This window comes from Labrus mixtus, chromosome 5 (genome assembly GCF_963584025.1).
Source record: "Labrus mixtus chromosome 5, fLabMix1.1, whole genome shotgun sequence".
Classification (NCBI taxonomy): domain Eukaryota; kingdom Metazoa; phylum Chordata; class Actinopteri; order Labriformes; family Labridae; genus Labrus; species Labrus mixtus.
The window spans coordinates 28,237,784-28,264,027 of NC_083616.1; the positions used below are offsets into that span (position 1 = coordinate 28,237,784).

General features: G+C 40.1%; 1 protein-coding gene across 1 annotated transcript in view; it reads left to right on the top strand.

Annotated features, from left to right (window-relative positions):
- Positions 1-357: 357 nt before the first annotated feature.
- coro1ca (coronin, actin binding protein, 1Ca) overlaps positions 358-26,244 on the top strand; it is a 33,720-nt gene continuing 7,833 nt past the window's right edge. The window contains exons 1-3 of the mRNA XM_061039128.1: positions 358-513; positions 13,471-13,670; positions 24,714-24,836. Coding sequence (XP_060895111.1) covers positions 13,473-13,670; positions 24,714-24,836 — 321 coding nt within the window. The 5' untranslated portion in view covers positions 358-513; positions 13,471-13,472. The remainder of the gene's footprint in view (positions 514-13,470; positions 13,671-24,713; positions 24,837-26,244) is intronic.

Genomic DNA, 26,244 nt, shown 5'->3' on the forward strand with positions numbered 1-26,244 from the left:
ATACTGTTCCATAAAAGAGCTTCATTACTCAGATTATTTAGTACTTGTGATTGTTTTAAAGAATATAGTAGGAGGAGGGTAGTTATTGAGAGATGGTGTGTGTACATATTCAGAAAAGGATGTAGTAATATATTGTATAGAAGATTAGCATGCAATGAAATCAGCATTTAAACACACAATTGATTATGATTTTCACTGACTGGCTTCCTGTAACAAAAAAAAAAAAAAAAAAAAAAAAGCAAGGCGTGAGCTCTATTCCATGTTCAGCCAAACAAAACGACAAACGCTCTTATTGGCTGTTGCGGCCGTCCGTCAAAGTCGATAATCCATTCATAGCTCGCCAAGAGAAAAAAGGGGGCGGGTCTTGTGGCAGAGTCGGGAAAGAGCAGACAGAGCGAGGGTGTCAAGCAGCACAGCAGCGGCTCCGGCTGAGGGAGGAATCAAGTGGGATACTCGTTGGGCTCTGTTATATCATTCGGCTTTTCGGGAATACTTACATTTTCCTCTCAGAAGGTAGGTTAAACATTAAGAGGCATATTTCGAGTGTATTTAGCATTTTATCTGGATGTAAAATGTGTTTTAATGTCCATCGTTTTCCCACCTAACGTCACAGCACATCCAGACAGGAAAGTGCTCTCGCTAGCTAAAATGAATTGAACAGTTTTTTTTTTTAAGCTAGCGTTAGCCGTTAACGGCGGTTAACTGACAAAGTTTCTCATCGATAACTGGAGATAAATTATGTGTTTTCACGTTAGGTTTTCACTCCCTGCTTTAGACGTGGCTCCGTGGACAATCCAGGAGGTTGTATGTTACAGTGCGGGGTGGGGTAGCTAACCATAGTGCGGCAGGAAAACTTATCTGTGAGATCCACAGACACGGAGGTTCAGGCAGGCAGCACAACCGCGCCCTGGCCCGTGGCACCGAGGCTGCTCAAATAGACTCTTAAACACCTGAACAATGAACCAGACCGACAAACATCACAGGATCAAGTCTCTCTCATTCACAGACGATATTTCTGAACATTAATATTCATGAAAATGCAATATTAATTCAGATTCTCGAGTCAGAGTTGACCTACTAACACACTGGTTTGGAAGGGATGAATGGAAACGAGCTATTGCAGATACAACCTGCTTCAATGCAAATTTTTACCCAAATGCATCGGCTGTGAGTCCTCCAGCAGGTCACAACACGTGGAGAACCATCATCAGATTGAAATTATGCAGAATCTGTGCTGATGAATTAGATAAGATTTGAGCTATGAGGGCTGAGATAGACACGAATTAAAGAATAGAAAAGTTTATTTATGAAGCACATTTCATTACAGGTAAACTCAGTGTGCTGTGTGCAAGATAAAAACAAAACAGACAAAAATAGCTGTCTAAACAATCATGAATATGATACAGAAATCAAATAAGGAAGAAAACACTTTCACATACCCACACAGACACAAAGAGTAATTATTTTGAGAGAAAAGATAGGTTTTGAGTTTAGCTTTAAAAGTACAGACAGTTGTGATGGATCAGGTCAGCAGGTAGTTTGTTACAGAGAGAAGGACCACAGTCACTAAAGACCCCTCTCAGGAACTAGATTTAATTCTTGGAATGACTAACAGACGTTCACTTGATACCCTGAGAGCCCTGGTAAGGTTGTGTAGTCTATAATGCTGCAACTCCAATGCTGAGTCCATCAGTATTCAGAGATAATAATAAAAGATGGTAATATTTTTTTCATTATACCAGGAAAAAACTTCCAAGAGTGACCTTTTCAAGACATACAGCACCAAAATTAACACAGTCTCAGACAAACAAAGAGCAGACATGACTACAAAAAACGATAAAGATGCACAATTACTAAACATTAAAAGAGACTAAACATTTTCAAGATCACCCACAAATACATCAGGGGGAACATCTACCACCAGATGTGTCTCCCTCCAAGTCATTTAACACATCGTCTTAAAAAGCATCAGGTCTTTTTGTAATTTGTTCAAAGTAAAGGGGGCAGCAAACTGAAATGCCCATTTTTCCCCTGTTCAGTTTTGACAGCAGGACAAGGTCCAGGGATCGAAGATTGTAAGTCCATGTACTCTTTTGACTGATGTAGGTCTGAAGGTATGAAGGAAGCAGACCTAAAATAGACTTGAAGATAAGAATACGCCAGTGTTTAAGTGTATGTGTGGACAAAGAAGACCATCCAACACGTGCATATAACAAACAGTGATGAGTGAGGGCTTTACATTTTCAAAGGACAAAAAAATAATGATTTTCATTTATCAAGGATGCGTTTGTTTAAACCTGTTTTTGAATCTGTCTTTTTGTTCATTTTCAGTCCCTCCACTCACAAATTCAAAGTCTCAACCAAAAGTATTATGAATTAGCCCGGCTTGTAGAAGTTAAATAATTCTTAAGTGACAATACTATTTTGGAATAGGAGTGTATCCTATCCAAAATGTACGTTTGAAATTGAGGTTTTAAGGGGAGATCTTTATTGATGATCCTATCCCCGATGGGTTGTCCCAAACAGTCTCTATGCAGGCAAGTCCTAGTGGCTGGAACTTGACCCAAAGTAGTCCTTTGTGTGACCCCTCTGTATGCCAACAGCAGCTCATTTGCTTGCTCGTGATGACAATAGGCCAGTTGGACTTGTAATGGCTCTGGTCAGTGTGCCAAAAGGTCAGCATGATTTGCATATTTGGCCTCTTTCTTGAACTTGGTTACTCAGCACTCGTGTGTAATCAGCTTTTGAATCTCAGGATTTGGAGACCCGCTGTGGGATGTAGAGCAGGTGAGGGCTGACAGCGTGACCCTGGGGTCGACAGTCAACCGTACAACAGCTGTGTTTGGGCTTGTTAACCATTCCAGACACATCAACCTCTGCTGGTTGTGCTGCGGTACAAGGTCTTTAGAAGTGCGTAGCCTGCATTCACATGTTTGAGTTGAGAGAGAGGAAGTGGGTCAGGAAGCAGAGGGAAACTGAGCGTGAGATGTTAGGGAGTGCTGGTTCCTATCAACTGCAGCACAGTGTTCTGGTTTCAGCTATGGTGCAATCTCGAGTGCATTTTAAAAAAAACATTTAAACTGGTGACAGGAAGACCATGAAGATTAATGTCCAATTAATCCATTTCATGATACTAATTAGAATTAAGTTAGGTTTGACTGAATCTAGCTTCAACCCTGCTTACCATCTCAGCTCACTTTTTATTTTGTGTGCAGAAATTGTTAAAAAGTAATGGTTTAGTCCTTATTTCACGGATTAAGTAGTGTGCACATTAGAACAAAGGAGTATAATTTGAGATCTCTCTTGCTAGAGTTAGCTCTGATGTCAGTCTGCTTGAATAATCAGCATCCTGTGGAGAAAAAAAAAGATGGATGTCTGGTCAACTCTGTAACTCAGTTTGACTGAAAGATTGCATTCTTTTTACATTTCTCACATACCTCAGTTTGTGTCCAGTCCTGTCAGTGGAGATGTTATCTCAGTCTGCAGTCTTCTGATGAGAAACCTTCAGCAACGTAAAGATTTTACTGATTTATGATCTACCTACTCGGTTTGATGCACAGCATTTCTTTCCAAACAAGGTTTAGGTGTTACTTTTTTTTCTGAGGATAGGTAGGGAGACACATCTCATTAACCAACTGCTAAGCATATTAGAGTGTTTGTTTGTTTGGACCAGCCTGGCAATGAAGAGGATCACATGCCTAAATCTGTGCAGCTTATGCTTACACAGGGGAGACACAGCCCACAGACAGTTCATGCTTTTAACTTTATATAGTTGTCTGTCTCAGCTTATTGGCTGTCTTGGTGTTTATGTAGACCATATGATTATGCTTCTGTCATATTTATTTTTATTAAAGAAATAAGTCTGATGGCTGTGTTTGCAATCTTAATTAAAGAGAGAAGTTAAAATTCCCTTCAATACTTTTTTACCTTTATTGTGCTTTGTAGCTTGCATGTAACACCGTCTCCGCCAATGGTCTTTCCCACCACAGCTGACAACATCTGCTGAAATGGAGCAGTGGTTTTTGCATTGCTCACTGGGGGAGGGGGAAGTAGCTGATCAGGAAGAGGAATACGCATGCTTTGTACTCTCAGGCTGTATCATAGGAGTTATTTTTTTAAAAGAACAATAGGCAGGCTTCTTGAATTCTCCCTCTTGTGGTGGTGTCATTTTTGTTATTCATCTGATAGCAGAGGTGCAAGTGAAACAACGTCAGTGGTTTATATGATGAGTTTGATTGCTTCTGATACAACAGTAATAGTACACAAACACTTATAAAGCCTAGAGCTTTTCCTGTTGTGAGTAAATATATAAGACTTTAAAAGAGGTTCTTTTAAATCTTGACTTGAAGTAGGATAAGAAGTTTAGGAGTTAGTCTCTTAAGTCTTACAGCACATTCATAGAAGAGGAATTGGAAAGTTGGTTTGTGTCTGATTACAATTGAAGGCATGTACAGCAGCACATGAAACACACATTTTCTGACATGTTTTGCTAATTTTGTACATGAGGAGTTGGTTTTTCCTCCTTTTGGAATGAGGAAGTTGGCAAAACATCCGCTTTGACTGCCAGTGGTGACTTATTTCGATCTTTCAATGCCTAACACGATTCATTTTATTAATAAATACACAATATATGTGTTTGAAATCTGTTCATCTTTACATTTTTATTTATGTTTGAGATATTTTTATTGAGGCTGGTACTTGGTTCTTCCATCTAAAAGTTGCCTGGCACTGAGTCCAACTGTAAGCAGAATTGGTATCGTGTCTGCAAGTCCCATTTCCTCTGTAAACTATAAAAGAACACAATAGCATTCCTTGAAACACTGGTGTGTAATGTATTGTTTTGAATCGAGCAGAGCAGTAGCCTGCATGGTCACTTGGGGTTGGAGAGAGGTGAAAAAACACCACCTTATCTCATTGTTGCATAAAGCACCGGAATGTAGCTGGAATCTGATTACAATGGTGGTCCGTGGCCTTGGTTACAGGAAGGGGATTTAGGTGGCGTCTCATGTGGTCTTGGTGACAAAAGGCAAAAGGCAGCCAGTGTACGGGGAGCACTGAGGCGGCATCATTGGTGTGAGTGTAGTGGCAGCGAGGGGCAGCATGGACTGCAAAGTGTGGGAAAGTACAGCCTGTTACATTAACAGCTGTTACCTCTCTACAGTTATAACATGAAACCTTCTGAAAAATATCCATTATGTAGATTTTTTTTCACATGCTATATCCCCCCCTGTACTTTAGTGTAACGTTTGTTAAAGGGGTGTATTTTTGCTGCACAGACTGTGTGGTTAACAAGATCAGACTAGCAGACACTCTGCAGGGACGTCTGACATAACGATGCTGAAATACACCACCAACAAATAAAGGAATTACAAAACTACACATGTAACAGACCTTCCAGGAAAAATGGTTAGGCCTTGTTTTATTTGCTGATAGCATGTATCCACATTAACTTGGGCTGTAAAATGCATGCCATTTTCAAGATATGAAATGGTTGTAAATGACACAGATGTTTGGTTTTGTTGAACCCGAATGAGACAACAGATGAACGAAGAAATCCAAGGAAACCGGTATCAATATTGATACATTTTTACCATCATATCTAACCCTAACCCATAAGTTTTATATTCTCGTATCGTGGAAGGCATTACATATAACCAAAAGCAAGGCACTGATGTAAATTTGTTACATACACCGAATGTCTTAGATTGAAGTATTTATAATTGAGTTCATCTGTCACAAGTTTAAAATGATTTGTCTTTAAAAAAAAATGTGGCTTAATAGTTAAATAGAAAGAGGAAGTAGTGACACACATCACGAAGGTGCAGGGCAGTGCAAAAACAGCAGACTGAGGAAGATTTGTCCGCACACTTGCTCAAATGCCACAAAGTTTTTAATTCATCGCAATCAAAACATTTTTGACCAGAGGTCTTCCTAATTTAAGGGAAACATCTTAATAAAAAATATAAATCTGATTTCAGAGGCCCTAATTGTTTTTGTTCTGTTTTGTTGTAGCTCGATTTATTGAGAACTAGATCTGTTTTCATCCGATTCAACATTTAATACCATTTCAGAAATATTTATAACGGTCCTTTGTTATGTGATAATAGCTGATAGACATGTATTAGAGATTATTCCATGCACTGAAGTGTTCAGTGGTACACAGTGAGTAGAAATATTCTGATATAACTGTGTTGTGGAGATTGTTTGTCCTGTTATTATTCTACAGCCCCTCCTTCTCCTGAATCAGCTCATCTCATTTTGTGACCGGGATTGTCATGTTATGTCACATCTCAGTCATGACGCTCACTATGAACAAGCAGAGCGCAGGGAGATTTATGCATAGAAAAAAACAAGGTGCTGGAAAAGATATAAACGATGAATATAAAAGACATGTTTGACTTCTGTTTTGATCACCCCATTGTCTTAAAATAAGCCTTTACCTTGGGTTTCACAGAGCTGTAAAGTAGGCAGTATTTTCCATTATTTATCGTTAAATAAGCGGATTAGAAAATCTCATCATTGTCCAGACACTGCTCTTGAAACAGCTGCTCAAGTCCTCTTAAATTTCTTTAAAATTTCCGTTCCTTCAATTGTATATTTATTTTTAAGGTGAGGCAATGTCTTGATAAATTTGATATTTGTGAGGTCTGTCAATTATAAACCAGTTCCAGGACAAATAGCTGTTGACAGAATGGGGTGGCCCCATGTTTTAATTTGAATGTGTGAACATAACTGAATGTGGCAGCTATGTAAGTCTCTCGCCTATGAGGATGTGAAATAATCTCTTCTGTGTTTTATGCACATGCTCCAAAGTCTCTACAAAGTAATTTACAAAATTAGATGATATCTGATGACTCAAAATTTTAGATTTTTAGATTTTGTCCCCTGTGCTTCATTGATTTAGGTGTCCACTTACTGAGATACATATTGGATCTAGTGACTTAAAAAGCAGTTTGTTCTCCCAGTAATAAGAGATGTTACGGGGTTAAAGTGCTGGCATAGTAAACAACAATGAGCCCACACCAAGCCTTTTTTATGCGTTTCCTCTATGTAGCTGTTTTGCAGTCTTATGTCAGAGCTAAACAATTCCCCCCTTGTTTAATGAAAGGCAGTGATCTCTACTGTGACTGTTAGACACAGGAAAGCGTTAAATTCTACCATTATCACCTCCTTATTTTCTTGAATTTAAGGATTGTCTGTTTTATTCTACTGATCCTTGATAAGGCACCATTTAGTAAAAACACAAGGAGAAGCAGGACTGCATGATTTGCAAATAAAAGTGAAGAATAAAGCCCACGATTGCAGTAGAGGACACATTTCCTCAACAGAATTGGCAGATGTAAAAGTAGTTGAGGAATGCAGTGAAGACTAAAAACTGTGTCACACTGGTCACATTTCCTGCTGGTCATTCCCTCAGGCTGTGGGGTCCTCCTTCTGTCTCTGCACATCACGGTCAGCTAGGCTGGCTTTGAGGGCAATAAGGTACACGGCTTTACTTTCATCTGATCCGCCCAACACATACTTAAGGGGTTTTTTCTTGAATTAGGGCTGGATCAGTGAGCTGCAAATCTCAGGAGAGTGTCACTGAGTAGCAGAGGATTCCCTCGAGGTGTGTGTCAGTCTCTCTCTGCTGTGTCTGTCAGGCTGGTGCCAACCTGGGCTGCCTCAGCCGAACCCCTGCTGACAATGTGTCGTTCAAATGTCAGCCAATGATCATTGTGACAGTCTTGTTTTGGGGGAAACATTGATGTTTAATATATGATGTGCAGACAGTACTGCCTTAAATTACCTCCAATGGTTATCTGAAGGTCTTGCTGCTGTATATATTAGGCTGAAAGGATCCCTTTTTGTGTTGGACTTGGAAAATCAGTTAATTAGGTGTTTCCTTTTGTTCAGAATGACTGTGTTCACTAATGGTTACTGGGCTTTCTATGGTAGATGGAAATGCATTGAAGGACTGAAGCCGGGAGTTAAGTACTGTAGCCTGAATATATGGGGCGCCCGCTCTACCGACTCTTGAGCTAAACTGGCATCCCAAATGCTGACTTTTTGAGTGTACAATCACATAATTTCAGCTTATGTGATTTACTGCAGCTCTGTCAGCTGTACACAAAGCTATGCTCAAAAACTGAGCTTGGCCCAGCTGCAAGTTTGATTCTCTAAAATATAGATTATATTGTTTTACGACAGCTATGCATGTCAGTGAGTCCATTAAAAATGGCAGTAAAATGAACCACACCATCATTTTCCGTTATCCCTGGTCTCTTTGTAGACTTGCTTCAGGGATGATGATGCTTGTTCTTTGGATCCTAATCCAGGACATGATCGGTGGATATTTTGTGTATGTGCAGGTGCACTGATGAAGACATAAATGTTAAGATTGACTTACTGGAAATGGTGTGATTTACCTGCAAAATTGAACCCCTGGAAGGAATGGCTGTGTAAATCTAACAAGGGTTAGCAACCAGAGACTAAAACATTGCAATATTTTTCAGAAAAGGATTGTTAGGATACACAGCTTCATCACAAACACGACCTACTCACCAAGAGTGATTGATGCAAATTCAGCTGCAGCCTAAACAGTTTGCTCAAACCCTCTCTCCAGTATCTGTACTCTCATTTAGCAAAAACTTTTTACACGTTGAACAAAAGCAAACCCAATCTCGTCGATGTTGATTTAACAGAAGTATTTTTTAAAATCTCGACTTTTAGATAAACAATCACTAGCCTCATTTATGTCTTCAGAGTGTTTTTTTGTTGCAAGAGTAACATATGATATTAAGCATTTCCTGCTGTTTGTCGAGCTAAAGGATTGTGTGACTGGGGATCTTTGTGCAGACTCGGAACTGACCTCAAGAATGCAGTGATTGTTTTGTATAGTCTAGTCACACTATTGTGGTGATAAAACAGCACATCTCTCCTGCATAAAACAGTGTACTATTCTGCTGCTGATGAAGAAAGCCAAGAGCGAGATGATCCTTTCCCTTTTGGTTCTGTATTAAGAATGGACAAGGCTCAATAGCTTGAGCATTGGTGTGAGTTGTCATCAATAGAAGTGACCCTGTGGTTGATTGGATCAGCCTTCATCGCTTCATCTAACTCGACAGTTGGCCTTAAAGTTTTGCCTCCATGGAAAGACATAGTTGTTATAGCAACATATCCACATTTCACCTAAAGGGCCAGAGGAAAACAGTTTACATTTCATTTCAGTTAAAAAAAAAAGATGGTGCACTTTATTTCTACATCACCAAAGGAATTCACACAGTTCAGAATTAACAGTTGTGCATCATTGCTAAATAGAAACTCCAAATACAGCTCTGCACTTCATTTGAACCTCTTCCAAGGGTTTTCTGATCAGCCTGGCTTTTAGCTGCCCATCATGTTTTTCTTACTTAAATCTCACAGAGAAGCCTCAAAGCAGTGAAGTAAGGCAATAGCGATAAACTACATTTTAAAGTTGTTTTCATTCCATCATTAGAACTGCTTTCCACGAAATAAGACCGTGTTTTAAGTGTTGTTTTGTGTTTTTTTTCTTGGCTGGTATTTCCCTGATGTTGCTAAGCAGCATGTCTGTGTTACTAAACATGTCTTGGAGACAGATTGCAGCCAACCAAACAACCATGCAATTGCCAGTGGCATAAACTGAACTTTTTGCTGTTCTTTTGCATGTTTTACTTGAGTGTTTGACACAATGTTATCTCTTGCTTCTTGGAGACTAATTTACTCTAGATCTTGCCTGTGGCAGATAAGACTTAGTTTAAATACTGTGTGTGAAGAGCAGCACTCAAAGAGAGAGGGGAGGATGGGTAAAAAAAAGTGTATTTTTGGATTGCAATGTTGTCTATTGTTATTGATATGTAATTATACTGTCAAGCTCTTGTCCACTTAATTCTGTCTTGCCTCCAACACCTTATCCATGTCAATGCAAAAAACTCTCAGCCAAGCTTTTGCACGTAGTTAAACTCTAGCAATGACAATGGAGTCATCATTTTTAATGTGATCAAATAATACTTATTGTTATACTGCCATGAATAAGCATCCCTGACATTGGTGAAGGGCGACCCTGACAGAAGCCATATTCTTCTGTGTGTCATCAAACAAGGCTTTGTGGCAAGCTGTATCAAGTCCCGTTCTGGTCTCTCTAAATGTAGCATCTAACATTTACCAGCAGAATCAGTACATTGTTAAAATGTCTGGGGCTTTACATCACTGCATTAGTTTTATAAACGCATAGCAACATCAGTGAGTTACAGTAAGTAGTATGTCTCCCCATTGGCGACCATGCCATTACATTTAACACGCAAATGCTTATGCTACACACACAGATCCAGCTGTAAGGTTCCTGATACTTTATGCAGACAGAGGTCATACCCAGAAGTCAGTGCTGCAACTGCCATTATCTTATATGTAATGCAACCTTAAGTATGTCAAGTTATAGAAGATGAGACATTTGAGTAATAATCAGAAAAACACTACAAACCTCCGGTGAAAGAAAGCAGAAGAAGTAAAAGCGGCAGCATAACAAATCCTGTCTGGCCATTTTTGACCCTTAACTCCATGGGACAGGTAGCTGATTTAGGTGTTTGTTCACATGTAGCTCCTATTTCAGCAAAATAATGAGACATATTTGCAGCACAAAAAGTAAGAAAGCAAGCCTCAGTCCTCAACCATCACAAACTTGTCTTTGTTGTGTTGCCCCAGGCTACCATCTCATTTCTGTAAGGTTGAACAGTTTCTACTTAGTTCCTGGCTGCAGATTACTTTCTGTGAAAGTGGAGACTATTTACCTTGAAAGATATTTGTCAAAGGATCCTCTAATGCCCTTAAAATGAATTTAGTGTCATTTTAACTATCAAGGATTTCTTGAGACTGTTCATTCAAAATCGGATGCCAGTGATTTGCTCTTGGTCTGCGTCAGCCTTTCCAGCTGTAATCAAATTTAGTTTCCTCGACGAATGCACTTCTGATCCAGATGAGTTCAGAGGAGGATTTAGAGACTCTTACGTAACCCAGTGAAAACTGGAAAATCCAAAATTTAGAGAGGATTAACACTTTAGTGTCCGTAAATAACTACAGCTTTAAGCAAAAGTCAGTTTGGAGACATGAATAACAGTGTAATGACGGACATGTTTTACAGAAGAGTTTAACTGTAAAGACACTCCCACATCCTGACAGGAAGAACTTCCTGCTTGTGTTGTGTTTGTTGTCCCTTCAGAAACATGCCTGTCTCACTCACACTCATTCTTTCCCTTTGGCTGTTTCTGTCTTTTTCTCATTTACACAGTCTCCCTTTCTCTCCCTCTTTCTCCCTCTGTCTCTCTCCCTCCTTCTCTCTCACACACACAATGGAAAAAAACCACCAAAACATGTCCCACATCCTGTTCTGTGATTTTATCATGTTGGTGAATCAGGCTGTTAAGCTGCCTGTTACCATGTGCTCTGTCATAAAAAGAATAAAGATTTGAAGATCTGTAGAGAAGTTATAGTAAATTCTGATATATAAGACACTTTTTTTGATACCTGTTATTTCATCTAGAAAGTAGTCTGCGTCCCATATACCTGATCGACCATTATACGAGTATAGTATGCTGAGACATGCACTGTCATTACCGCAAGTGCAGCAGCCGACGACTTGACGTCATTGAAAGTTCTCATTCATTGTGTAAGCCGCTGCGAGCGGCCGCTTCACTGCTCAAAGGCTGAGACACATAACGATGCAGACCAGGCTGTCGGCACCACTTTTCAACTGCTTTTCTCCCTCATTAGATCATAATCCTGCATTTAAAGAAAAATGTGTTATATTATTAAATAATTAAACCTTGTGGAGAGATGGTTTGATTGAAAAGACTCCTCATTTAAAGACAATAAGTAACCAGCGGAGGTGCGCAGCATGACTTTCGGGCTGTGGGTCCGTACTTCACAACTATCCTCGTAGGCTAAGAGCTTAACTACTGTACCCGTAGCTAGGAGGAGTTCAAACTCCACATGGTGAAAACAGATGTTACTAGAAAGAGCTACAGAAACTGCATGTTGTTGACTTTGCTAAATCATCACACAGGAACAAAGTTTAAACCCTTTATACCTCTTATAATACCGGTGTGACTCATACTACAGATTTTACAGTACATTTCTTTAGGTTTTGGATTGGCTTGGACCTTAGTTCTGGCCATTTATCTGAAACTGGCCAGCTTTCTGTTATCTTTGGAAGTGGTCTGTTATTGTAAGCACAGAGCTCTGGGACTTGTAGCGTTTGAATGGGTTTGTTTTCCAAAGCTCTGTGTCTGCCAGCAGATTCTTGTCCTGGTGAAGATTTTAGCTGAACCAGCTACAAAGTCAGTTTATTTTATTAGTATGTCATATTTCTCTATGGAAGCAGCACTTTCTAACTGTACCACGAGGAAGCGTCTTACTATTTCAGATGTTTAATAGTTGGCACAACAGAAGATGAAAATAAACTGCTCATCTTAGAAAATAGTCTTGTGAAATGTCGTAAAGTTTCTTTGTTCCTTTTGTTATGATTCATTAAGTATATTTGTGAAATCTGAAAATTTCAAGTTGCTTTTAAATATTTAACAATTTTTAGCACGGTATGATACTTTGCATTGAAGGGATTTGAATATCAATCCCTTGTTGCAAATGCTCACACATAACACATGAATAAATTATGCGTTTTAACCAATATTGTATTTAGTGTACAATTACATTTCTTGATTGGTTAATGATGATCCCAGATGTGAGGAGAACTGATATGGGGATGAGTAGATACGTTTCAGGGGGCTTCCTTTTTGCTTAAAATAATCTCTTGGCCAACAGAATTAAAGGTAGTGAAATAAAATGAGCTCTCAGGTCGTGCCTGACAATCTGATCATACGGTGTGAACACCTAAATAACAAGGTCTGGTCGTGTGTTGTAATTGATCCGGTCGTACAGTGTGAGCTGACATGCCCTGACTTTTATCGTCTGAGCCAGGCTTTAAAGAGTGAACCATTGAATCTGTGTCACCACACCACATATCCATACGATTATATCGTGTATAAATAAAATTTTTGAGTCACAACATGTATTGCTTATACTCCTTTTGTTTTAAAGTATCTGTGCTATGCTGTTAATAAATCCCACAAAAGACCCTTGAGACAGTGGATAGTGAGGGATAGTGAGAACACACTTGCAGAGTGAGAGAATCAAACACATCTGCCATGGCAGAAAAAAAAGCTCACATATGATCTCAGTTTGTTCTGGCAGCTTTGCAGGAGCTTGTGGATAGAAGGTCTTATTTTGTCATGTCTTTTGAAAAGCTCAAGTTTCTAAACTGTCTGTTGATTTTTATCTAAGTTTTCCTCTAAGTATACCTGTAATCTTGTTACTGTGATTTTAAACCTATTCGCTGATGCTTTCTCATCTCAGCACTCTGTCCTTGAGATCATCTTCTAACAAGCACATGTTACATGTTCCTCTCTGCTCTTTGCACAGATATGATGAGACGAGTTGTACGGCAGAGCAAATTCCGTCACGTCTTTGGCGCAGCGGTGAAGAACGACCAATGCTATGATGATATTCGGGTGTCAAGGGTCACATGGGACAGCTCCTTCTGTGCAGTCAACCCAAAATTCGTTGCCATAATTATCGAGGCCAGTGGTGGCGGGGCTTTCCTTGTTCTCCCTCTTCACAAGGTAAGTTTATGATGAATCGTTAGTGATGAAACAGTTTATTATAGGCTTGGACTGAGCACATCAGTCAACATTGGCCTGTGAGACAACAAGGTGGAGGCTAAACCAGATATGTAAGCTTGTTTGCATTTACAGCTTGTTTTGTTTAGTGTAGTACACACTCAGAGCATGACAACACAATTCTTAATATTGAAAATAGTAGTCAGAATATTTGAAACTTTGATACTTTTTCATTGCTCATGTATTAATGTGATACCATGTCTGTTATTTTAGTAATTGATGCTACAAAAGCCTTAAAATAATACAGATCTTCAGTACTATTAATAAGCCAAAGCTGATACTAGCCATCTTAATTGCACAAATACATGGGCAACTTTTTGGTACTGGAAAGTTACCCATGTATTTGTGTTCTTTAGACAGTGTGCAGGAGTTTACCTGCATTGTGGGTAATTGAAAACAAGGAATAAGCCCATATTGGATGCCTTGGAACGCTATTTTTGTTGCTGTGGTATCCAAATTGGTATCAATATTTATTTTATTTTTACAAGTATTGTATGGATATTTAAAAATGTGGTATCATTGCAGCCCTATCTTAACGTGTCTTTTTTTAAATTGCCCTGCTGCACACTGGTTAATATCAGTGAAAACAGACTGCTGTGATATTTAAAATCATTTAAAACTTTGGTTTCACCTACACATTTAATCAAACTACTGGTTAGGCATTATGTGGCTGAGATGCACATTTTGAGATTCATTTCTAGTAATATTGGCATCCTGCATTCACGCACGATCGGTGGTGTCCATTTTAATGATCTAAATGTTAGTTCCCTGTCCTTAACAACAGGTCGATTACTCTGCACATTCTGATTGAAAACTGATTTGAGGGTAGCTTTCTTGTCCTTTTTATGAGAAAAAGCCTTCTCGGACATGGTGTAATGCTGACCTTTTGAAGGCATGGTGTGTCTTTGAGTGTGGTAATGCATGTGATATTTTGTTACCCTTGATATCAGATGATCAAATTTCACTGGGATATTTTAGGATGGTGGATGGTGGGAACATCTTGATATTGTCCTCATATCAGTGATGACATGAAGGCTCTTAGTTCTCTTAGCTAGCTCTTAATATTAGGACTGACACGACTGCAGACATGACTCACCTAAAAGTTAAACAGTTGAACCAAATGTCTTGATTGCTGTCAGAATTTAAAACTTTGACAACATTCTAGAGAAAATTAGACCTGGTGTCAATGTATTTGTGCAATTTACAGTGTCTTCAGTTGTCCCCAGAATAAGGTTATAGACCCATTTTACATATTATTATATCTCAATTATCACCCACAAACCAATTGAACCAACCTGTGAATCTGCATTTTTTTTGCTTTGCTTTTGATACTATTGATCATTAAAACAACGGAGATTGTATCATTTTAAAGCTTGGGGTGAATATTTGGACAATCTAACTGTCTTCTGCTGGTTGGAGTTGAAGCTTGTTTGCTATGTTTTGTTTACAGTAAACACTCATTTGCTTTGAGGACTTTACCTGTTGCAGTTCGGACTGCTGACTCTCCATGTTAGTGTACCTTGGGATTAATGTTTACCAGCGGGCTGTTGCACACACCCTCATGTGTACTCCAAAGCCCTGGAGCCAACAGTCTTCTGATTCTTACCTCCATATAAGGAATCGCTCAACTCCAACTAGAGTTACATTTGGGTTGGGCAAGACAGCTTTTCAGATTGTTTAGCTGTAAACAAACAAGTTCGCTGGATGAACACGTCTCTCCCCTTTGTTTGAATGCTGATGTCATAATTGATCTAATTACAGTTCAGTAGAGGTCAAGGGGTTCTGGCATCTCCCCTAGAGAGCACTTGGGTGCCATCACGGATGATATTTGTGAATTACTGGCTGCTCTTGTTTCTGAAAGGCAGCTCTGAGATATGGCCAAGTGGCAGGTCCTGACACTGTGAGTGACATAAGTACTGCAATGCTGTTGACAGATTCAACCTGGGCCTGTAATTAGTGTACACCAGTGCATGTGCACCAGCTATGTCATCTGAGAAGGCCCTGGCACAGGCGACCGGATCCTTAGGCCTGTCATCACACAGCTTCCACCTCTCAGCACCTCGTTCAATACGCGGCTCGCAGTGGAGGTGGGCTACGAGCTCGACTGGTTTCACACTCCCTCTGCCTCCTCCCTCCCCTCTGTGTTTGAATGAGCTGCCCTCTGCTTGCCTTGTCCCAGTACAGTTATGGCGGGTCTACTACTGAACAAAGTCTACTTTGACTACTGCTTTAAAGTTGTGAAAGACTGAGGTCTTTATGTGCTGAGTGAACCTCGGGCAGTTTCCTCAAATGAGAGATTAAAACAGCTCTCTTGATTTTTGGATCTTCCCACATGCAGGCTGGCAGGCGAAACCCAGACTAATCCTTCAGATTTGGTGTTTTCATCATTTCAACAGTCTTCACATTGAGACTGTGGAGCCGCAGGGGGGGAATACCATGCCATTTAAGCATTATAGTATGTTGTTTATTTTCATTAGTGTGTTTTTAAAAGTGTGACGTGTGCTCATTGATAGCTGCGCCCAAGAGTCAGTTGTAGGTAGGAAAGGATAGTTTTTATTTCACATCTCAAATAAATGGGCATTCCCCTTTTTAATTTCTTTCTATTTTCTACTTTAACAACTATTTTTGGCATTTTTCACCACGGTATTTTTCTGACAAAGCTGGTCCATCTGGAAATCTCAGTATAGCCTCAGCTGGAAATGCAGGTCTCAAAAGTGGGGCAGGTCAGTTCTTACAAGTGATATTACTAGACTGCACTGCAGTGGCCTGGTAATACAGAGATGCTCTCAGCACCTGACATCATTTGTAATAAATTGAAAAAATGAGGACCATGATGTGATGCCTGTTAAAGTAATTTGTAAGTGAGCTGTAGATTTTCCCATCTGGTATCGTGCGTAAGGGACAAAGTGTCTGTTTTACTTTAAGAGTTCTGCTTTTTGAATAAATATTTGGGCTTGATTCAAGGACACTTGCTGTTTTAATCACCTGGTCCCATTTTAATTTTTTGTTTCCAGACCCCACATTTCCTCCACGCCCCCACCCTCCCACCCTTTCCCGTCCCTAATGTGAGGGTGCATCTGTCCAGCTAACCCATCTGCCTGTGCTGTGTCGGTCCCAGTCTCTGTGGGCAGCCAGCTGCTCAGAGCCTTTGTCCCAGGCTTTCTCCCAGCGTAGCCCTTTGTCATTACCACACTTTGGCTGAGGGGGGAGGCATGAGTGTGATGATGCGCCTTCCCCCTTCACAATTAAGCCATATGCAACTGTGTGCTGCCTTTGTTGTAGCAATGCATTAATGGGAGGAGAATGAATTATTAAATCATGAGCCCCATAAAAAGCATTGTACTCTCTGCTCTTTGTCATGATTCATGTATATATGAACAAACAGGAAATAATTTTCTTGGAGTTCAGAGGTTGATGTAGTGGATTCGTGCCCTGACCTGAGGTCTGAGACTCAGTTTGAGTAGTCAACCATTGGAGCCATCTCTTTGTTTGACTCAGGAGGGTGAGGTTAGTGCGGCAGGCCGCTGTGACTCAGCACAGCCATGAGTATTGTTGCTTCCTCCTGTCAGAGCACAGGGATTTATAGAGAGGGCATCAGATGTCCAGCTCAACACGTCATTCCCCAGCCTCGTGCTTTCAATCTCCCCCTTTCTCTCTCTTAGCGGGATGCCTGCTAATTTATTCCCTGATTTCCATATGAAGGAAGCTGTGGGAGTGAATGCAGCAGCTAGAAAGTGTTCAGTGAAACATTCCTGATAATTCCTCTCTGTCTGCTCAACATTAGGGGAAAGGAAGTCTTAGTAAATCATTACAGATGATGTGATTTATTTCCTTTATCTGGAAACTGTCTGATTGTCTGACTATCTGTCGTGCAGTTGTCACATTTTCCATTCTGTCTCTCCTGTTCACCTATCAGTATTTTCATCCTGCGTTTGCCTGTTTCATTATGGATTGACCAAAACTACAGCCCAAACACTCCATAAAGAAATGCTTGATATAAACGCATATTCCATGTTGAAGCACTGTACAGAGGATGATCAGATGTGGTGTGTGTTTGATTTGGATTCAATCCCTCTATGCACCATTCATCCAGTGCTCAACCCTGGCTGTTAGTAATCCCTGGGTGTGTGCACAGTGACACAGTACTGTTGTTCTGTCTTGTATACACCAGTTTGGCTGCTAACTAAGCTTTGCTCTATCCATAAATACATTATTACACTAGGTGTGCATAATATCCACAGTCTTTCCCCCTACTTTTGTCACTTTGTGTTCCAATAACTCTGTACTGCTGGGTTGCCTCTGCCTTTGCTGCTTCTGCCGTTCAGTCGTGCTGACTGCAGATTTTACCATATATGGTCATTCACTGCTCCCTGCCTGACAGCCTTCCAAGACCATTTCCTCCCTGCATTGCCATTGGCTGCCTCATGCAGTGTCAGTACACATGTGAATTCTGGGATAGGCCGAATTATGAAGAGCGGCCAAGATGAGAGAACTGGGCTGAAGTCAGATATTGTCTCTGTCACAGAGTCACTGACTGTGTCCAAGTGCTATGTCAATTATCATGCTAATGTAATAATCAGCATGGTTTCTGGATTAATGAATAATGTATTATTAGTGTAAATGTATTCATTCATAATTCATAATCTATCGTGATAGAGCTGCGAGTCCTGACATTTTCTAGCTGCACACTTTAGGACAAAGCTATATTCTGTTGAAATAACAGATGGTGTGTGTGCAATGCCGTTTTCATGTCATCTTTTGCATTTAGAATCTGCTATGTATGAATCTTGAATGTAGGACAAATTAATTCACAAATTAACTTCAGTTGCACATAAATATGTTTATCTAGCAGGCAAGAGCACTGTCTTTTTTTAAATTTTCAACTTCATTCATTTACCTAAAAATCAGTATCTCCAGTAGGTCTTTTGTTTTGGTGCTGAAATGAATCAAAGCGTTCACAATTGAGACAGGAAGATTTGGAGACATTATCATAACACTGACATCCTTCCTTCCCATATAAGTAATTTCCCCTTGTGGGATTAATAAAGTATGTCTGCTTCTTCTTCTTCATATAGATCGACTAATGAGATACCAGGATTATGTTGTACTACAGCATTCCAGTTGCACGTTGTTGTATAGGTGTATCTGCTTCATCAGCTCAGGTGTACAGTCAGTGTGAAGCAGCCTTCACTGTGTTGTTCCATATCATACAGACGCAGAGCCTTGTAAAAGTGGAAATTTCCATGGAGCTCTGAGCAGCAGTGGACAGCATGCAGACCCTTTTTAGTGGAGTGCATGTGTGAATCACATGTTGAGCTGCAAGGAAACTAAGGGTGCAGGCCTCTTGTGTGAATGAAAAGAATGCCGTCTCTTGCCTTAAGGGAATGCTGTTCATCCATTTTTTTTGTGTGTGTTTCAGTGTTTTGCTTTGTATTTATCTCTGTATGATTCACTCTCGTTTTCTGCAGTCTTGCTTGTTGCTATGCAACTGGTTGTTTTCTAGGCTTCAGACATTCCTCTGCTGGATACTAATGTCCATAGTGTGCTTATGGACATGTTAGGTATTCCACTGCTTAGTTTCATCTCCTTGCTGTTAGCGTGGGTGCATTTTTTTAATGCTTGTGTGGTTGGTTTTTTGCTTGATGCTGGTTGCCTTGGATACTTTTTTTTGGGATGGGGGCTGGTCTTTTTTGTGTTTTAATCTATGTTTTATATTTTTGCAGTATTGTGAAAGTTATGATAGCTCAGACTCACTTATCTTTACAAGTGTGAGGGCTGGTACTCTTCAGTCTTTTTACTTCAATAATAAAAATATGCATGTTGGTCTCAATCTAAAGGTGCGGCGATAGATCAGCATGTGACCTACCAGTCCTCACAAGTATAACCGTTTCTGAGCAGATCACAGACGCGCGCACACAAGCTATTTCGTGCCATGCGCATAGCAAAATAAACACTTAGTGCCTCCTCCACACACACAAGCTGTCACATGTCAGCAGTGTGGATTTTAGACGCCCATCAGCACACGGGAGCAAGCTTCAACACATTGGAGGATAAACATAACTCGTCTCTTTGCTCCTCTTGCCTGACAGTACCTCTCTACCCAAGAGCGGATATGTGTCCTCGCTGATTGTGTGTGCTCTCTCTCTCTCTCGTGCGTTCTTTCTGGTTAGCAGGCTTGGGGAGCGCATTATGTTAAAATATTATTTGACGGTTTAATTAATTCTATAATATCTTGTGTCAGGGCCAAGGAAGTGTAGTGTGCTTGAGCCACGGTAAGGAGCACTCACATTAGTCAAATGAAATGTACTTTGGGGGTCAAACATGATTGGCCCGGCTTATAAAGTGTGAGTGCGCCCTGACTATCAAAATGTTCTGGAGAGATTTATTTGCGTTAGAATGAGAGATGGTCATGTAATGTGGGGCAGTTTGGAAGATGTTCTTTTTTTAATGAACCGGTAATCAAATGTCAATGTCTTATGACGAACATAAAATTAATTTCCATTAAGGAAAAGTTCCAAACATAATTTAATTAGCTGTTAATGTTAGTGCTTTAGAAAATGAAAATCTGAATTGTCCAAGGAAATAGCAATCAATGCATCTCTGCATAATACTAATAAATTGAAGGCGTTAGTGGGGTGTCTTTTTGTCAACGTTTGATCGATTGAATACGATCTCTATACCTGCACCATTAACCCTTATTTATTGGCTTTGCTAACACCTCCAGGGATAACTACATGCAAACTGCATTACCTACCTTGAGTACTATGTTATCAGAGAATTTCCCCTTGTGGGATTAGTAAAGTATATCTTCTTCTTTATGCCAGCTTGAAGCAAGATCTACTTGTGTCTGCTCTTCAGAGCCTGGAATTCCTAATTATGTATATCAGACACAAACGTAATTAACATCTCAAAGGGTGCAATATTTGCCACTCTAGCGGCCGTCTTGCTCTCATTAGTCATACTCATACCAGAGCTGCCTGGGGCCGAGGTGTGGAATTTGAAGAACGCCTGGCTCTCTGGACTAACTGTCGGTTCTCTTCTGCCCTGTCGGGTAGATCATGGGGTCGAGCTCCAGGGCTCTGCTTAAGTGTTACAGGGGTCATGGTTCATTGCTACAGGACAACCACAGAAGCTAAGAATTTTATTTAAGTATTATAGAATTCAGATGTTCTCCTTTGATTAATAATTTTCAATAATATCAGTAATGAAAAGTGTTGAAAAACGAGAATACATGATTATTGGTTGTGTAGGAGTCTTAGTAGTATGCCTAAACTGGAACTAATGTGGGATTTGCTCAGATACGTCAAAGTCTGTCAGAGTGTTGAGGCCTAAACGCTGATTGCTCTCGTTGGTGGTCTTAATCTTTGGGGGCTCTGTCAACCAGGCTACTGCAAAGGTTGTTAAGTCAAAATCTTCTCATGCTTGTAGTAAACAGTGACAGTGTCCTAACATGCACGGGTCACAGTTTACTCCCCTTTTGGCTTGTACGTAAACCAAAACATCTGTTGCAGTTGTCCAGCAGTGTTGGGAATCTTAAAAGCATATAGAGCGAAGATCATAATAAATGCACCGAGTTAAATCCATCTGGAAATTGTCCAATCATAGTACACAGACATCACCACAGTACAGCACCAATTCATGTTGAAACATAGTTAAGTGTCTTACATAACAGAAGAGGTCGACGTTGCCAAAACTAGCGCTTTACAACTAGACTGAACATGATCTGTTACAGTGTTGATCCATAAACTATGTTCTTTTTCTTGCTCTTTTAATCTCATTCCGTGCTACATTCCCGCTCGTGTACAAATTTGCCGTCATTGACCTAAATTGAGTTCTTCTTGTAGAGCCAAATTTAAATAAAGATAAATAAAACTTTCAACCCCCAATCAAATCAACATAGCTCCCTTTATACTTCGATGTACTACATTCCTGTTAACAATTAAGTCTTAGCATCAAACTTAGAATGAAAGAACAGCTGTGATTTTTGACATACAGCGCAGGTAATTTTGGAGAAATGACTACGTGACAGAATGACATGTCTTCTGTCCAAAGGGGGATTGCTGTTAGTTTTATTTGTGTTTGATTTGATAAGCTTCTGAGTTTGCGATGGGCGGAGCACACATTTTAAAAGTCCATTCTGCATTCAATCACGTTTATATATAATCAGAGGAAGTAACACCTCTCATTAGGACGAATATTCCATTATTTGTAAAGCCCTAGCAGCACTAATTGTTGACTCCTCTTATCCGTGGGACGTTTTTTTTCTTTCTAAGTCAGACTTGTTTGTGTGTCTGTAGTTACACCTGGTCATCACTCTTTGTCCTTCCTGCTTTACATCCTCTTCCTGTGGAATCACATGCAGTAAAAATTCAGTGCATTCAGCTTTAATATGCAGCTGTTCTGTGTGCGCTGAAATTAATATTTCATCTCTGCGGTGTAATGCATGATTTTGTGTTTTCTGATGTATCTTGAAGAAAGTGTAAACTGAGACTCGACTGCAGAGGCGAGGTCATTGGCCTCTTGTTGAATTGTAACGTTATCCTGTATGGGATGGCGGTTTATAGATCTGTTGACAGAAGGGTCAAAGTCTGCTTTCTTTACAGTCAGGGTAGATATCAGGGTGTGTTCAGTCGTCAGGGTGAGTTTGAGACGAGACCTTGTGATTTACACACACACACACACACACACACACACAGAGAGTAAATTCTCACATAAACCGGACTCTGATCTCTTACTTGTGTCACAACGTAACTATGATTCATTCAGCTGACTGCATGGTTTACATAAACGGCCTGTGTTGGTTACCAGTCTGATATTTTAATATATTACAGGACCTACCTACCTGTGATTTGTGTGCATGTCCAGCCATTGGAGGACTGTCTTGATCCAGATTGAATCTGATCAGTCTCACAGAATATGGACAGACCTCTGAGACATGAATTATGTTAGTTATTGATTTCAGCCATAGCAGCAGCATGCTTGAAGTTGTAGCTATGGGATTAAGAGCCAGAGAATAATATTGACATTTAAAGGAAAAAAACATGGCGCTCTAAACAGATTTCTCTGCCAATTTGACTCACCAAGTCACTACTTCATGTCTCCTCCTCACTGTGGCATTTAAACAAATTTGAGGGAAATGTCAACAGAAGTGAATTGGCCAAAGATGAAGTTGACAGCGGGATAGATGAAGCGGGATAATTCAGACAGTAGTGAAAGTAAAAAGATGAAGCTTGATAAGAGGTGGAACTGACTCCTGATAGCTGTGAATAATCCCATTAATCATGCACTAAACCTTCTTTGGGGCATTTTAGAGTTCTTAGATGTTATGATGTTTTTATGTTATCGTGTTACACATATTATAATGAAAGCTTAGTGGGCTTAATATTATTAATACACCGACTTACGTTCTTTAAAGTTTGGTTTGATAATCGTCTTGTTCCTTTTACCTATTACTTAATAAACAGTTAATAGATGAAATCCTTTTTTGAGCTTTATTGCTGTTTCCACTACAATAGCAGAGATGCTGTGGGCACTGGATTCTTTCCTTTTTTGTATTAGGGAAACCATCGGGCTTTAAATAGGGCTGCACCCGCAGCAGGTCTCTTTCCACAGTTAGTGACATCATCTTTATGGCCCTGTGGTGATACTTGGAGTCAGGACAGACTAGGGTGTGTCTGAGTCACCCACGACAACAGCATGGGTTTATGAAGGTAACAATCAGTCTGGAGAGACCACTGGATACTTCTGTCTTAGAGGGTTTGGAGATGAGGTAGATTTTTGGAAAATGAGTGAGGAGGATCATTACATTTGTGCAACAAGAGTGTGTGTTCATCAGGAATTAATTTGTAGACATTATTTTTATATTTGTAGACAGGGAAGCTGTGGCTCAGTTGGTCGTCGTCGTCGTCTCTCAACCAGAAGGTTGATCCCCAGCTCCTGCTGCAACATGTCCGATGTGTCCTTAGGCAAGATATTTAACCCAGAATTGCTCCCACTGCTTCTTCGGCCGCGTTTGAATGTGTAGGAATGTGATTAGCTTCTTCTGATGGTCACTTTACTTAGCAGCCTCTTCCATCAGTGTGTGAATGTGCATGTGTGACATGAAGTGTAAAAGTGCTTTGAGTAGTCAGACTAGAAAAGTGCTTTGCAAGCTCAAGTTCATTTGCCATTTACATAAGTAGGTTATGTAAAGGGCCCATGGTTTAAGGTTGAATTTGGGGCCATTTTAAAGTAAGGAGATGCAGTGGAAAACTAAGCATCTGTTGGCATGTGTCTTTTGTAAATGACGTCACCACTAATAACTTTCCTTAATTACTGTGGGTGGTCCAAAACGGGCTAAAACTAATCTTAGTTTGCTTCAGTGCAGCACCAATAAAACCCTGGCTCCTTTTCTTTTGGCAGAGAGACAAACCAAAGCCTGAGAGTCTCGGCCTCATACAGTTTGTATTCTTCTTCTTAGTGCACATTATTTAATTATCAGCCAGCTAATAAGGATTGATAAGTGAAAATTTCTTTCAAAATGGATGCTGGTTCACATCACTTGGAGATTTTATGGGACGGTGAGACACTCACTCATGAAGTGCTCAAAACCAAGAGGAACATGTTCACTTTGCAAACGTTTATTCATGTTATTTGAATTGTTTCTGGTTTCTGAAACTTCTCTCTCTTCTGGTTAAAAATGAATTTTCTCAATAAAATGAAATACAAAGAGCTTTTAAACATCTTTTGGACGTGGAACAAACTCTGTCATCTCTGATTTTCTGCCTAGGCGGCATCCCACGTTTTATTTACCCTAGAATCCATCGATGTGCTTTTTCTGAGATGTTCCTATTTTGTGTTTGCGTGCGAGTCAGCTTAATTTCACAGGTGGGATTTAGGATTAAACTGTAACTGTCCTGTTTTAAAACACGCTCTCTCTTCCAGCATGGACGATGTTCTCTTGAGACTAATCTCATTACTCTGTTTTGTTGATCTTTGTCTTTACAGACAGGCCGCATTGACAAATCCTACCCCACAGTGTGTGGTCACACAGGCCCGGTGTTGGACATCGACTGGTGCCCTCACAATGATCAGGTCATCGCCAGCAGCTCAGAGGACTGCACAGTGATGGTAAGATTTGTCTCTCCTTTGACACTTGAACTCAGAGCTTTTTAATGAGGCTAAAAACGCCCCGTTCTTGAGCTAATGAGGGACAAGAGATTACATGCTTTTATTGCGAAAGGCTGGACTGTTGTAACACAGGGATGGGTGCAGTCCTCGCCCTCTGGATTAGATTAGGCCCAAATATGTGTTGCAGGAATCAGAGCTGGGGAATGATTTAGCTATTTATTGAGCTGACCTCATCGACTTTTCTGAGACTGTAGTTTTTACTTTCCTCCATATGTCCTTATTTGGACCGTGAAAGACTGAAATGATAAGTGTGCTGCCTGTTTACGTATGCTGCCACCACTCACCTGAAAGTGCCGACTTCCTGTAAAAACAACCCTGAATCAATGCCAGATTCATTTAATGTTTGCAGAAGTATACGCTGTGTCAAAAAGGAACCATCAATGGTCCCTCTTTTCACAGCTTTTAACCTTTTTAAAGGGAAGTTCACAGCCTTAAAGAGGATTATGCTCATGTTTGCTTTAGATTAGGTGAAAGATGGCGGTGTAACTGATGCATGCTGATGATATGGAGGTGGCCACACAAAAAAAGTTTGGCAACAAAAGCCCCCTGTGTATTCTTCTGCTAGAGACAGTAATACAGGAAACTAGAGAACAGAAACCTGTCTGTAAATGTAATGATTAGTCTGACATTACCTCACTAAAACTAGACATGTGACACCTTTCATCAATAAGTGTAGGAAAATGGCTGCCAGTTAATGGTGATATGGTAATAAGAAATCAAAACGATAATAAGTCTTGTTTTCTGGACAACACGTGTGTGAGGTTTGTGTGAGGGATGGTGTTGGATGCAGTGTACACAGGAGGAAGCATTATAGTGCAATACACAGGCAAGCAGCAGAGATGAAACACAGCTCCTGCATGACCACCAACATTCTCACACATACCTGCTCTCTCACTGTGAATGGTCCGGGTCATACCTGTTCAGTTCCCACGTGATTGAGATCCGACATCACGTTATTTACATTATTATAATGTCTGATTTGACTGACTGGTTTAAGTGCCCCAAACATTTGTGCTCTCACTTTATCTTACCCAGGCCATGAATGAGTTCAGATTGAAAATGTAAAGTGTGGAAGCAGCTTAAATTCATTTGTATACTCTTAGACCACATTTCATTCAGGCTGCATTTTTACAAGAAAAATACTTTGTGTATCATTTATTTCAATAGTGAAATTAATAAATCTTACTTTACGATGCTAAATGGAGCTAATATCACATCTGTCAGTAAATAATATGCTGTTGTATGCCGCTAAACTCTTGGTCACTGCTGCCCCCTGCAGGTACATTCTGGTAACTGCAGTTTGTAATGTTTTCTGTGCATTGATACTGTTGCTAGGCTGGGCTTGATT